General features: G+C 42.4%; 1 protein-coding gene across 1 annotated transcript in view; it reads right to left on the reverse strand.

The window, feature by feature from the left end:
- LOC111141388 (phenylalanyl-tRNA synthetase beta subunit) overlaps positions 1-11776 on the reverse strand; it is a 72430-nt gene extending 60654 nt beyond the window's left edge. The window contains exons 1-3 of the mRNA XM_022493899.1: positions 11548-11776; positions 4071-4126; positions 668-822 (exon numbers count right to left, since the gene is read on the reverse strand). Of these exons, the coding sequence (XP_022349607.1) occupies positions 668-822; positions 4071-4126; positions 11548-11605 (269 nt within the window). The 5' untranslated portion in view covers positions 11606-11776. The remainder of the gene's footprint in view (positions 1-667; positions 823-4070; positions 4127-11547) is intronic.
- Between the last annotated feature and the right edge of the window lie 3528 nt (positions 11777-15304).

Genomic DNA, 15304 nt, shown 5'->3' on the forward strand with positions numbered 1-15304 from the left:
GGCTCAGGTTATGATCTTAGAATTGTGAGACTGAGCCCCATGCTGGACTCCACGCTGGGTCATGGAGTCTCAAGATTCTCTCCCTCTCTCTAGCCCTACTCCCCCAGCAAGAGCAGACAAATGCTCCCTCTCAAAAACAAAAACCAAAAAATTAGAAGATTGAAACTAGAGGCCAGTTAACCTGAGCAAGATCTGAGTGCCATCATAAGATTTTCAGCTTTCCAGTCAGGAAGCTCCACTCCTGAGCTTCCTTAAAGTTCTTGAGCAAATGGCATACAAAGTTTTGCCACCTCTACTTTCTTCCCAACACTTAACAAATCCAACTAGTCATCTATTGCTATTGGATTACTGAGGAAATTCACATGAACCCACTAAAAACTTTGTAAGAAGCCATAAAATCATTAACTACTCCAGTTTTAAATAGCTCCCCAGATGGAAGGCTAGGACTCAATATGCAAATTTTTAAATGGCTACAATCCACATTAACCTTCCTGTCCAACCCTCCCTCTATTCAAACCTAAAACTGTGTACCTGCCCAACAAGTTCTTTTCTAAAGACTTACAACATCATTGCTGATAATAACAGGCAAAAAAAATCTAACTGAGCAAGCTATTTGACAAACATATTCTCTTTTTTTTTTTCATCTTTAGTAAACATATTATCTTACCTTTCTTTGAAGACTTGAAGTCCTCGAACCAATCCTTCCAAACACAGGAGATCGTATCTATTGGCAGGTACGTCAATTTTGTAAAGAACAACATCAGAGGCTCCCTCTGCCTTTTCATTACCTTGTTCCTTACTTATGATTTCCTTCTCGGAAGTCTAAAGCCCAAAAAAATAAGGTGAAACTAATCTAAATTCTTTTTTTTTTAAGATTTTATTTATTTATTTGACAGACAGAGATCACAAGTACACAGAGAGGCAGGCAGAGAGAGAGGGGGAAGCAGGCTCCCTGTTGAGCAGAAAGCCTGATGCGGGGCTCGATCCCAGGACCCTGAGATCATGACCAGAGCCGAAGGCAGAGGCTTAACCCACTGAGCCACCCAGGTGTCCCAACAAATCCAAATTCTTTGGAAAAAGTCGTTGTCAGTGCTACAAAGGGGCACCTGGGTGGCTCAGTCAGTTGAGCATCTGGCTCTGGGTTTCAGCTAAGGTAAGGATCTCACTGGTCCGGTCAGGTCGAAAGATCAAGCCCTGGAGCAAGCTCCCCGTTCAGCAGGGAGTCTGCTTGAAGGTTCTCTCCCTCTGTCTGTCCCTCCCCCAACTTGAGTGCACACACATCCTCGCTCTCTCTCTCCCAAAGTAGATCTTTAATTTTAAAAAAAAAGTGACATTGTGGCGCCTGGGTGGCTCAGTGGGTTAAGCCGCTGCCTTCGGCTCAGGTCATGATCTCAGGGTCCTGGGATCGAGCCCCGCATAGGGCTCTCTGCTCAGCAGGGAGCCTGCTTCCTCCTCTCTCTCTGCCTGCCTCTCTGCCTGCTTGTGATCTCTGTCTGTCAAATAAATAAGTAAAATCTTAAAAAAAAAAAATTTTTAAAAATAAAATAAAAAAAAGTGACATTATACATGTTCTTTCCTGCAATAAAATGTGTTTATTATATTTGCAACAAAAATATTAATGTTATTATCACAGCAACAGAAAATACCCAAATTTTTGCTGACTTCAGACATCTAGCATCCTCACTCATTTCGTAACAGCATAACTCCTCTACAGCAAAGGTCAGCAAACTATGGTCCACTGGCCACCTCTTCTTCTAAGTTTTAATGGAACATCACCAGGCCCATTTGTTTACATGTTATCTATTGTGACTTATATACCATAACAGCTGAGTTGTGATAGAGACTACACCATCTACAAGATTTGCAATCTGGCCCCCTATAAAAAGAGTTTATCCAAACCAGATTTAAAAGAAAATGAGCAGCAACAACAAAAAGTGTCAAAGAGGCAAAGTAAGTAAAGATAATTCACCAAATAAATAGGACTTCTTATAATGACTCTAAAAGCTAAATTCAGTAGGTACCCAAGCCTCGAAGCAACATGAGAATAATATTAAAAACAAAACAAAAGAGATCAAAACTGTGGTGTAAATTAGCAGAGATTACAGGCACAATGGGAAACAACCTAACAATAGTAAAGGTATAGAACAGTCAGAATAAAGGCAACCAAAAAGAGAGAAGAAACACTAGTATAATTTTAATGCAGTAGCCAAAAGCTTAGAATACCTCAATCATCATATTCTAGCAGAGAATAACAGATTTTCTTAAAAGTAACCATTTGGCAAGAATCACTGATACATGCCTGAGATAAGATACTATAGGTCACTTACTCTTCAACTTAAAAAGGCAGCAATTCTACGGACCTCTTTGATTGAACTTTATTTAAATTCTAATTCTTCCTTCTCTTCCTGCCTCCTTTCATGTCATACTCTCACTCCCTCATCATACGGGATGAGGCATTTTAGGAGAGACCCATATGCCAAAGGGGAGAAAATGTGGTAAGCAGAGAAATTAAGACATCTGAATTAAAAAAGAAAAAAGGCCTACTCCTTTTTGCAAAAAAGATACACCAGCTTAAATCTTTCATCTCAGTATCTCAATTCATCGTAAGACTATCTTAAGACTGGGTCTGTAAGGGCTGATAAAATCCTTATAGAAATAAAAGGTCACAGAACTTTCAAAGCTGGAAGGGATCTTCAGGGATCATAATCCACAGCCCCCATTTCACAGATGAAAAGGAGGCCAGAAGCAATGTGGTTATCCATGGTTACACAGCTAGTGAATATGGGAGCCTGAACTCAGATTTTCTGATATCCAGTCTAAGGCTCTTAGATATCATACAGCCTCAAACGTAACTGAAGTCTAACTATTAATAGCAACTTGAAGAAATCATAGCCAATTTCAAGCATAAAGATGTTCATTAACCAAAAACAAAACAAAAAAAAAAACAAACTTCCTATAACACCAGTAAAAAAGCAGCAGAAAAAACAAGGCGAGTCAATGCACATTTTTGTCAGCCTAAACCTCCTGCTAGAACACTGAATAGATCAAGAAAATAAAAGGCTTAAGAAAAAAACATTAATTACAACAGAAATACAAGGCCGGTTTCCATAGTGTAGTGGTTATCACGTTCGCCTCACAACAGAAATACAAAATTATGATTTTAGTTATAAATACAATGTCTTATGTGATCATTAGTAACATTTTGCAAGTAAACTTTTTAAAAGTATTTTAATTATACAATTAAAAGACTAGGAAAATGCTTCATAATGTTTTTATAAGCAATTCTTCAAAATCTAGAAAATCATCGCTTCTCAGCCTTTGATTAAGATCAAATGCAAAAACTAAAAGATCACTTTACAAGGTCAATGTATACAATAATGATTAGGAATGAATTAACACTGGTGAAACAGAACAGAGGAAACAGGAAAGGCAGTAGAGCACAGAAGAAGTGCAGGAGGAGCCGCCACACGCCACTGGAACTCTGGCTAAAGCAACATTTCCATTGTTCCCCAGGCCCCTTTCCATAATTGATTTGTAAAAAGGCACCTCACTGCCAGGGAGCACACACTCATTCTGGGTTACTCAAGATGGTCTATCCCTCTCCATAGCATTAGCCTGATAACTTAAGGTGACTGCATATAACTTAACGCGTGAACCTCTTGAGATTTTAAAGAACCAATAGATAGGGGCGCCTGGGTGGCTCAGTGGGTTAAAGCCTCTGCCTTCGGCTCAGGTCATGATCCCGGGGTCCTGGGATCGAGCCCCACATCGGGCTCTCTGCTCCGCAGGGAACCTGCTTCCTCCTCCCTCTCTCTCTGCCTGCCTCTCTGCCTACTTGTGATCTCTGTCTGTCAAATAAATAAATAAAAAAAACTTAAAAAAAAAAAAAAAAAAAAAAAGAACCAACAGATACCCTTAGAACTGGAGCTTAGCCCCTTAACACCAAGAGCACAGAAATCACAAGAGCCCACAAATGTTCCATCTTAGTCTAGCCATACGGTAACAAAGTACAGTAAACCTCTGAAAAACGTGCTTCCATGTGAAACATTTTAAAAATATTCAATACATACAATTTCATCAAGTTCCAGACCAAATTCAAAACATAATTCATCAAATTCTTCGTCAGCTGTAAAAAAAAAAAAAGATTGCTAATGTTAATCCGCTCAGTTTAAATGATAGTATGTAAACTGCATTTTCTTAATAACTGTCCAATATCAAGCTAGTATCAGGCATCAGATAGCACCATTTTAAAACCAACAAAAGGGACCAACACAAAACAAAAACCCTTAAACGAAACAACTATTTGAGGGCTGATTCCTTTAATTTCAACTACAGAATTAGGTTACCTGCAGTGGGAAACTCACATTTACTCAGAAAACCTTATTAGGTAGGTTATCAAATGTAAAGTAGGCTCCAAAACACAGATCCAGCACAATGGGATAATGTCATGTAAGTCACAGCATTTAAAATTCTGAGCCCTGATAGTAGGCTTTGGAGGCAGGCCAGTCAAAATTTGAACTCCTGACTATTCCATATACTAGCTCTGAGAGCTTGGCACCTTATGTAAACTTCCTGATACCTAGGCCTCATCCATAAAGTAGCATTTTACAGCCATTTTTTAGCATGGAACTCTGGGAAAGATTTCAATGACATTATGCAGGTAATGGACTTGCATAGCACTCCAAAACATAGTAGGTCTCCGATAATTATAGTTCTCGTCCTTGAAGTTATATTCTACTTTGCTACCTCATGTAGCATTTAGGGGAATTCCGTCATTATCAAAACTTGAACACAAACGAGGCGCCTGGGTGGCTCAGTGGGTTAAAGCCTCTGCCTTCGGCTCAGGTCATGATCCCAGGGTCCTGGGATCAAGCCCTGCATCAGGCTCTCTGCTCAGCAGGGAGCCTGCTTCCCCCTCTCTCTCTCTGCCTGCCTCCCTGCCTACTTGTGATCTCTGTCAAATAAATAAATTAATCTTTAAAAAAAAAATTGAACACAAACCATCATTACTAGTATATTCTAGTGAAAAGATGGTCTTAAAATTCTGACCCTGGGGGACGCCTGGGTGGCTCAGTGGGTTAAAGCCTCTGCCTTCAGCTCAGGTCATGATCCCAGGGTCCTGGGATCGAGCCCCACATCGGGCTCTCTGCTCAGCAGGGAGCCTGCTTCCTCCTCTCTCTCTGCCTACTTGTGATCTCTCTCTCTGTCAAATAAATAAATAAAATCTTTAAAAAAAAATAAAAAAAAAAATTCTGACCCTGGGCACCTGGGTGGCTCAATTGGTTAAGCGATCGCCTTCAGCTCAGGTCATCATCCTGGAGTCCTGGGATCGAGTCCTGCATCGGGCTCCCAGCTCCATGGGGAGCCTGCTTCACCCTCCGATTTCTCCCCTCACATGCTATCTCTCACTCTCTCTCTCTCAAATAAATAAATAGGATCTTTAAAAAAAAAAAAATTCTGACCCTGACAATGGACTTCAATGCGATACTTAAAAGTGTTATCTACTATAAGGCTACAAAAAAAAAAAAAAAAAAAAAAACAAGACCACAAAAAAAAAAAAAAAAAAAAAAAGTTCCTACTCTAATAAAGAAACCAGATGTGTAAATACAGTTATATTAAGTGCAAGGTACAGAGGTGGCACAAAGAAAGTAATCAGCTCCACTTAGAGTCTGCTAAGGCTTCACACAAAGGCTCAGTTCATCAGGCAGAGACTGTGGGGAATAGGACAACAGCATGGAAACTTTGGAAAGGTCAACAGGGATGAAGCATAAGGATAAAGTCAGAGATACAATGCAGCAAGCAGAAAGAACCCACATGCCAAGGGATGTGCTCAGGCAGTGGGGGTTACCCTGAAGGATTTACCGCTGAGTAAAAGCATGATGAGATCTGCACTTTGAAGAATGGAGACAGAGTGGTGGATGGACTGGAGCAGGGAGGCTTCTGCAACAGTACAGGGGAGGCACAGTGAAAACCTGACTGACGGAGCAGCAGTGGGTACAAGGTAGGAAGAATGTGAGGAACGTCAAAAAGGAAGAATCTGGGGGCGCCTGGGTGGCTCAGTGGGTTAAAGCCTCTGCCTTAGGCTCAGGTCATGATCTCAGGGTCCTGGGATCGAGCCCCGCATAGGGCTCTCTGCTCAGCGGGGAGCCTGCTTCCTCCTCTCTCTCTCTGCCTGCCTCTCTGCCTACTTGTGATCTCTGTCTGTCAAATAAATAAATAAAATCTTTAAAAAAAAAAAAAAAAAAGGAAGAATCTGTAAGGCTCAGCGACGGGATGGGAGGTGGAAATGGTGGGAGGAGAGTCTAGCACTCCCAGGTCTCCAGTGTAGGTCCGTTAACTAGGGCAGGAACAACAGATGTCCCCAGTGATCCCTGCTCTTGGTATTCACACCCTTGAGTAAACGGAGGTCTGAAGCAACCGCAGGAGTGATCCTGGAAGCATATTCCTCAGCCAGCCAAGCCTTCAGATGACTGCAGGCCCAGCTGACAGCTTGCCTGCCCCCTGGCCAGAGACCCAGAGCCAGAACCACCCAGCTAAGCTACTCCTCCATTCCACTCTCAAAAACTGAAATAATCACTTATTTATACACTCCTCTGTACTGGGGTAATTCGTCATGCAGCAATAGAGAATACAGACTTTAGTTCCTGGATGTGGAGTGCTGCCCTAACAAAATATGGGGGGGAAAACGGGAATGGCTTGAGAATCAGGAGGTGGTCTTTGAGCAAAGTGTAAATCAAAACCTCGAATGCCTTGAAAAAGCTGTTACAAGAAGCCTCATGGTCTTTAACGGATGCAGGTAAGGACATGGAGAAAACTGAGGGAGTGTTACTGGAAACTGGAAAAGGGGAATCCTTTTTATATAAAGGCAAAAGTTTAGCAAGCAATGCTACAGCCCACTTATGCAGACTACTGAAAATGTATCTGTTCAACTAGGCGATGTAACTAAGATTCCCAACCAATGCTACAAGTGTAGCCTGGTGTTTTTCTTGCTGTATACTGTGAAAGAGACAAACTAAAGGCCATTAAAAGGAGCCACAACCTGATCGTTTTAAAATTTCTCAGCCTCCTAAGATGTAAAACAGGACTAAAATTTAGGAAGGACTTCTGAGCAAAGAGTAAATCCAAGGCATTGCCAGGAAAGCATGGTCCAAAGACAAAATCAAGGATACAATTATAAAATCTTAAGTCTCAGAAAGATTAAAGCTACTATTCATTCAGATAAAAGGCACTATTAAGTCAAAGGTGTGCCTCACAAATTCAGTTATACAACTGAGTTTAATCGCGGGCACTACCAGAAAAAGCCCAAGGTACAAAACACCTTATTTCAGAGATTTCTGAGTGACCTGGCTGTCCATTAATGAAATGGAAACTAGCAAAATTCAATGAAGACCCGCAGTGTTTTAGAGATACATGGGCAGAACCATTGTAAGCCTGAGCTGAAAGGGACAGAGGACAAAATGAAGTCTTTGAACAGCCAATATTCTATTAGCAACTAACAGACTGAAAAAATTAATCACATGTAAAGCACCTGCTTTCTTTCACCAAAAAAAAAAAAAAAAAAAATAGTGAGTGTAGCCAAGAGCCTAGACAGGGCTAAAAGCCACAGAGAATGATTCCAGGGCTTGAGACCTCATCAAGAAGGTCCAACATGTGCCAGCTCAATTTCAGAACGGCCATGGACCAAGGACTCCTTTGTGTCTCCCACTTTCCTTTCTGAAAAGGAGTATGTATAGCAGTTTTCCTATGCCTGTCTCACCACTGATGTTAGTTGTCGGTGAAGCGGACTGTGTGTCTCTTTAGTGTCTGAGACCAAGAGTAATTATATTCAAGCAGCTGTACTTACACAACTACACCTGAAGAGCCTCATCCACACCTGGACCTGATTTAGAGGAGATTCTGGATTATGAGATGCTGCTGTAATGGGATGACACTTCTGGAATCCTTGGAAAGGGATGAGTAGATTTTACATGTATGAGCAACATGAATCACTGGGGGCCAGAGGGCAGACTGGCAGTCAGCCTCCCAAACTACCTGCCTCCTGTTTTTTACACCCTTGTGCAGTTCCCTCCACACTGTGAATTGGTCTGTGTGACCTAAAGAAGATAGGAAGGGAAGGCATGTCACTTCTGAGATACTACTAAAAACTGGGCTTCTATCATTCCGAACACTCAATTACCTGCTCTCTTAGGTCCTCTCATTCTGAGACAAACAAGCCACCATATTGCAAGCAGTCCTAGGAGAGGTCAAGGTGGGAGGAACTGAAGTCTCTGACCAAAAATGTGCAAGGAACAGAGACCTGCCAACAACCACTTGAGTGAACTTGGAATTAGATTTCAACCCCATTTAGGGCCTTGAGAGGACTACAGACCTGACACCTTTATGACAAGGTAGTAAGAGATCCAGAGCCAGAACCACCCAACTAAGCCACTCCCCAATCCTGGACCCTCAGAAGCCATATAACAAATGATTGTTTTAAGCTGCTAAATTTAGGGGTAGTTCATTATGCAGTAACAGATTGCAATCTGGTCAGTAACCATTTAGTTATTAAAATATTGAATCTTTCCGGATGCCTGGGTGGCTCAGTGGGTTAAAGCCTCTGCCTTGGGCTCAGGTCATGATCCCAGGCCCTGGGATCAAGCCCCGCATCAGGCTCTCTGCTCAGCAGAGAGCCTGCTTCCCCCCCCCCCCCCACTCTCTCTGCCTGCCTCTCTGCCTACCTGTGATCTCTGCCTGTCAAATAAATAAAATCTTAAAAAAAATACTGAATCTTTCAATGAATCCTAATTATAGTTTTACTCCTTTTAGCTGTATTTCATGTGCTTAGAAACAAGAACCAACAAAATTGCAATTAATAATCCTAACAAAATGATGCACCTAAGTGCCTATATCTTAGCGGTTTGTAGGACATACACAGGTGGCTCTGACAGTACTGTCAGCCGTCATACCAAGGCAGAGCAGGACCAGAACTGAACAGCAATAATCAGTTAACAAGAAAATGAACAAGAAAACACCTGAGGTGATAAAAAGATAGACTGAGAGGAACACCTGGGTGGCTTAGTCAGTTAAGTGTCTGCCTTCGGCTCAGATAATGATCCCAGGGTCCTGAGATCAGTTCCACATCCAGCTCCTTGCTCAGGAGAGAGCCTGCTTCTCTTTCTGCCTGGCACTCCCCGTGCTCGCTCCCAAATAAATAAAATCTTAAAAAAAAAAAAAAAAAAAAAAAAAAGACATTGCCAGATTCTTTGGGGGGGAAAAAAAGGTAGATGGAGAGAAAATTGCCCCAGAGAAGCAAAATGACTAAAACTAAAGCAGCTTGAGAAATATCCCTGGTAAGCAAAGAGATTGAAAGGGAAGGCGGGAAGGCATGGACTGGAAGAAACAATGGAGTTTAGGACAAAAAGAGATACAAAAGAGTTAGTACAGGAAATAGAAAATCGGAAAATAGAGAGGAAGACTGATTAAGAGAGGGTAAGAAACGAGATGGAACCACACTACTTGGAAACTATATACTTTGTCCAACATGCTTTTCCAACATTGACCTCAACCCAATTACGTTCAAAAGTTTCAAGAACATGAAATATAAACTAATAAGTTATTTCTGACTGTCTTAAGTACATCTCAATAACATCAATCTTTCTGACTGATGTTTTTAGAGTCAGTAGCTGATGGGTACTTATGGGGAGGAAATCAAGCTTGTCTGAAAGCTCTCACGTAAAAAAAGGGGAGGCAGCTAGAGAATATATTAAAACATCAGATAACAGTAAATAGATTATAAATCTCACCATTTTAAAAACCTAGAACAGGGGCACCTGGGTGTCTCAGCCAGTTAAATAACTCTGGATTTCAGCTCAGGTCATGATCTCAGGGTGGTGGGATACAGTCCCACAATGGGCTCCATACTCAGCGGGGAGTCTGCTGGAATTTCTCTCCATCTCCCTCTGCCCTCCCTCCCCATGTTTGTGCGCACACTCTCTCAAATAAATAAATCTTTAAAAAAAAATAAAAATTTTAAGAAAGTAAATAGGAACCTAGAGAATTTCTTACTTTCCCAGAAATGGATACTTGGGTAGTAACTAATCACAGAGGTCTTGAACAAGTATTTGCCCCATACCATCTTTTGCAATTCAGGCATATCATACACCATTAGTATATGAGAATATGGTTTAGAAAAATGGGTTAAGGGGATGCCTGGGAGACTCAGTCATTAAACATCCGCCCTCAGCTCAGGTCATGATGCCAGTGTCCTGGAATCTAGTCCCACATCGAGCTCCTTGCTTGGGAGGGAACCTGCTTCTCCCTCTGCCTGTTGCTCCCCCTGCTTGTACTCATTCTCTCACAAATATAATCTTAAAAAAAAAAAAAAAAAGTAAAAAAGAAAACTTTTTTTTTAAAAATGGGTTAATATAAATATACACACACAAAAAAAGCGTATAAAAAGTATAAAAAATTAAAAAGTATAGAGAATTAGAGCTGAATTCAGAGTTCAAGAGCATGACCTCTACTTTTAGGGAATAGGGCAGAACCATAGAAGGAATACTTGAAGAATACATAGTACCTAAATTTACACCTTCAGAAACATTTTAAAAGCTAACTATTTCCAGGTAACATCTCATTCTAGGAAGGAGTACCTGTTAAACCGACTAGGGGTCTGTTATCATACTGAGCCCTAAAAACCAAAAATAGCTCTCACAAACCAACTGCCACAGCCTTTATATAAGCTGATAACTAGGAGAGGCAGATATCATTTCAACTGCTACATCCATATGGTCTCTGATAATTGTACTTAGTATTTCATCTTTTTTCTAAATGGGGATGTTTTTGGAACTGAGAGATGACATGTGTATGAGATGAGGACAGCCCACCCAGGAGACTCCTCGTCGTCATTCGGGTCTCAGCTCAGATGTTACTACGGCATCTAATGTTCTTCTTAGCACCGTATTTTTGTTTTCTTGATAGCCTTTAATGTAATCCAGAATCATTTTATTAATATGCTGGGTAATCATCGTCTGCCTCCCTTATTAGAATGTGAACATGGACCTCTTGCGTCATGTGCACCGCTGTATTCCCAGAGCGCTTAGAACAGTGCCTGGCACATAACAGAGGCTCAGGAACCCTTAATAAAACAGACATAATACCACCCCTTCCTGCTCCAACTTCTCCTTCCACTCCCTCATAAATGGAGTTTCTATAGCGCTCTTGTTGCACTCCACTAGCTGCCCTCAGGCTGCAACCTAGGGCTTCATTCCTACTCGATCCCCTGGCACCAAGCACGCGGCAGATGCTCCTTGGGAGACTGCTGAATGAATGACACGACGAAGTGGACAGGCGCAAATGATGCAAAGACAGCCCTGGCATGTCTGATTGCGAGAGGTTACTTCAGCCCAGCCCCGCTGATTGGCCGGTCCGCCAGCCATCCCGGTCTACACCCGGAGCACCCGAGGCCAAAACCTGCCGGGCAACATGAGCGTTACCACCAAGAAGCCCTCTTGAGGGAGCTCCAGGCCTCTGAGGACAGGCACAAAGCCAGGTAATGGGGCCCGCACTTACTGTAGTTCCGACCCAGGGCTTGGAAGAGCAGATCTCGCTTCACGCTGACAGTCGGCATGGCGAGACAGACCCCACTGCGCCTGCGCCGTGAACCAGCCGGCGCTCAGCTCCCGAGGCGCGTAGGACCCGGCACCACTTGCACGGGCTCTCTTAAATATTGCCAGCCTTCTTCCAATAGTTTCTGCCTCATTTTTCTTCTGGAGGCAAGTACATTGCCACAAATAAACCTCTAAATCCATCTAGTTGTATGAATGACTTGAAGGCTAAGAAAGAAACAAAAATTGGGTAGAAAATGTGCTATGATTCGATAGGCAGTAGAAAGGACAGACCGCAAAGGCCCTCACGCGTCTAACCCCCCCCCCCGTGGGCGGGGTACGACCCACTAGTACGCGGGGCACAAGGGACAGCACGTAGAGGGGCGGGGCCTGGGGGGGCGCGTCTTCTCGGGGGGTGGGGAGAAGGCAAGCGGGCAGGCGGGGTTTGCGGTATCCTACGAGGGAAAGTGCGCAAATATGAGCTGTGGAAGCCGGACATTAGTTTGGGCTTTGTTCTTCGTGCTTGCATAGTCTCCCTTGTCCCCTGTAAGTTTTATGTCGGGGTTGTAGCCTTGCAGCAGCCCCTTTTTAAGGAAGGTTTCTTTAACGACTTTAGAAGAAACTGATACTCAGTGCTGTCTGCTGGCAGAGGCTGGGCTCAGTCCTCCGCCGGCATTAGCAAGTTTCCTATTTCTGGCAACCCTGAATGTAATGCGTTGAATGCCCCTCCACCCCGCCCAAGATACTCAGGTCCTAAGCTCTGACCCCTATAAATTTTACCTCATGTGGAAATAGTCTTTGCAGTTTAATTTAAGGATCTGGAGTTGGAGGGATTATCCTGGATTATCAGATGGATCCTGAATGCAATCACGGGCGTCCTTTGAAGAGGGAGGCAGAAGGACATTGGACAGACAGAAGAGGGGCAGGCAGTATAACCAAGAAGGCACAGACTGTAATGATGTAACCACAAGTCAAGGAATGCCAGGGGCCACTTGAAACTGAAGAGGCAATGAGGGATTCTCCCTCTGGCCTCTGAAGCAGACCTACAGTTTGATTTTGGCCAAGTGAAACGGATTTTGGACTTCTGGCCTCCCCGACTGTGAGAGAGTAAACTCGTTTTAACCCACCAAGTTTGTAATTATTTGTTGCAGGAAATACACCTACATAGGTGATCATTATTCCCATTTTACAGATGGTGAGACTGAGGCGCAAGCTGAGTCACTCAACTTTCAAGGCAGAGCTGAGGCAGTTTCATGGGGGGAGACCTGCCCTTAACCTTCCTCTGTACAGTGAGTTAGGGCTTCCAAAGCCATTCAGGTGGGAGACAGTAGGTGAGTGGAACTTGGGCCTCTCTGACTACCATTCAAGCAGGTTTTCACTACATTAGCTTCCCTCCATGACACAGGGAATCCCTCTCCAGTGCCCAACATAACAGATTGGCAGAGGCCCCATCAATGGCAAACATCTCTAATATCCAATAAAATCTTCTGCCAAATTGGTACTCACATCCCAGTGAATAAAGGACTTCTTAAGTTTCTGCATGCTGACCTGCCCTCCTCTGGGCACTCCAAAGTGTTCTGTCACCTCTAAACCTCACTTTCCTTATCTATAAAAGGGATAATATACACCTTAGAGAATTATCCTAAGGATCACAAATCCTCGTGAATGATTAATACAGTTCTTACGTCCTAGGTCCTGGAAATCAAGCAGCTGTCAGTCATCTACCCTCCTAGTTGGTTTCCTGCTGGTCTCAAACCAGCAGGGCATTCTGGTTTTATCTTCCCATATTCCCCAATGCATCCACCCTGCTTTTCATCTTTGCACCTGCTCTGGTACTGAACGTTTTAAGGATTCTAATGGAAAAAAGAAAACTATATCACTCATCACAAGTGCTCAGCTGACTGATAGGGAAGACATTCAGAAAATGTTGAGAGAGTAGATCACAAAATGTAGGTAGGTGTTGCTTTTGTCTAATGTTAGGGATGGCTGGAGAGCAAGAGATGAAAGATGGGCTGGCCAATACACATAAAGGAAGGATTCCCTGTGTCATGGAGGGAAGCTAATGTAGTGAAAACCTGCTTGAATGGTAGTCAGAGAGGCCCAAGTTCCACTCAATCCAAGACTGAGGCACAAGCTAAGTCACTCAACTCTCAAGGCAGAGCTGAGGCAGTTTCATGGGGGGAGACCTGCCCTTAACCTTCCTCTGTACAGTGAGTTAGGGCCTCCAAAGCCATTCAGGTGGGAGACAGTAGGTGAGTGGAACTTGGAAAACCAAGTTAAAATCATAATGAAGTACATTTTCATACCTACCAGATTGGTAAAAACGTGAAAGTCTGACCCAAGCAAATGTTGGCAAGAATCTGGAATATAAATTGGTACAACCACTTTGGAAAATAGGGTCTTAATTAGAAAGGCAGAACACGTGCATATCTGACTATGTTACACTCCCAAGAATATTCCCCAGAGAAACTTACCCATGTGCCCTGAAAGAGCAAATTAAAATGTTCATTATTAAAAAAAAAAAACCACACACACACAACCCAAACTGGAAACAACCCAATGTCCATCAATACTAGAATGCATAATTAGGATAAATCCATACAACAAAACACTGTGCGGCTGTGAAAATGAATGAACTACAGCTGATGTATAAACTTGGATAAGTCATAAAAATAGAATATTGAGAAAAAAGTGAACCACAGAAGCATCTACACAGTGTGGTGTCATGTATATAAAAACAAAAACCAGGTTAACCTAGAGAGTATATTGTTTAGGCATACATAAATAGATCGTAAAACTAAAGAAAATGGATTATAAAATATGGGAGTAGTTAGTTCAGAGTGGAGTAGAATTGATGTAGCCTGGGAGCATTTCAAAATCATTTCAAAAATATTGGTAATGTTCTGGGGGCGCCTGGGTGGCTCAGTCAGTTAGGTGGCTGCCTTTGGCTCAGGTCATGATCCCAGGGTTCTAGGACTGAGCCCCTGATCAGCAGGTAGCCTGCTTCTCCCTCTGTCCTCCCCCATCCCTGCTCATGCTCTCTTTCTCTTTCTCTCTCACATGTACTCTAATAAATAAAATCTTAAAAAAATATATTGGTAAGGTTCTGTTTTACTTAGCATACCTTCATGGGCATATCTTAAGAAATTAAAAATGAAGGTAAGAAACAAGAGATGAATGTGACCCTTTTGGGGCGGGGGCGAGGGGGACAAATGCTTGGTGGCCTTTAAGAAAGCAATAGGAATAGTTGACTTTGGGTTTCTTTTAAAATGAAGATTTAAATAAAAAGTTTTAGTATCATTTAAAATTCTCTTACTTTATAGATTCTGGGCTTTAGGTTACATTTTATACAGTCTTTCACCACCTCAAGATTGTTTTATAAAAATCACGTATGCTTCTTAAAGGGCTTAGAATTTTTAAAAAAATCTTAGATCTTGTTGAAATTTATTTAGGTTTCAGAGCAAGTGAGTAAACCAGCTTTATTTTGTTTTCAAACAGCAATCTAGTTAGCCCAACACAATTTGCTAAGACTTTTCTTCACAGATTTGAAATAAATTTTGAGTATTACATTTCTTTTTAAAAATTTTTTTTTAAAGATTTTATTTATTTATTTGACAGAGAGAGATCACAAGCAGGCAGAGAGGCAGGCAGAGAGAGAGGAGGAAGCAGGTTCCCTGCTGAGCAGAGAGCCCGATGTGGGGCTCGATCCCAGGACTCTGAGA

This window comes from Enhydra lutris, unplaced genomic scaffold (assembly GCF_002288905.1).
Source record: "Enhydra lutris kenyoni isolate GAN:26980312 unplaced genomic scaffold, ASM228890v2 scaffoldscaffold1, whole genome shotgun sequence".
In the NCBI taxonomy this organism is placed as follows: Eukaryota; Metazoa; Chordata; class Mammalia; order Carnivora; family Mustelidae; genus Enhydra; species Enhydra lutris.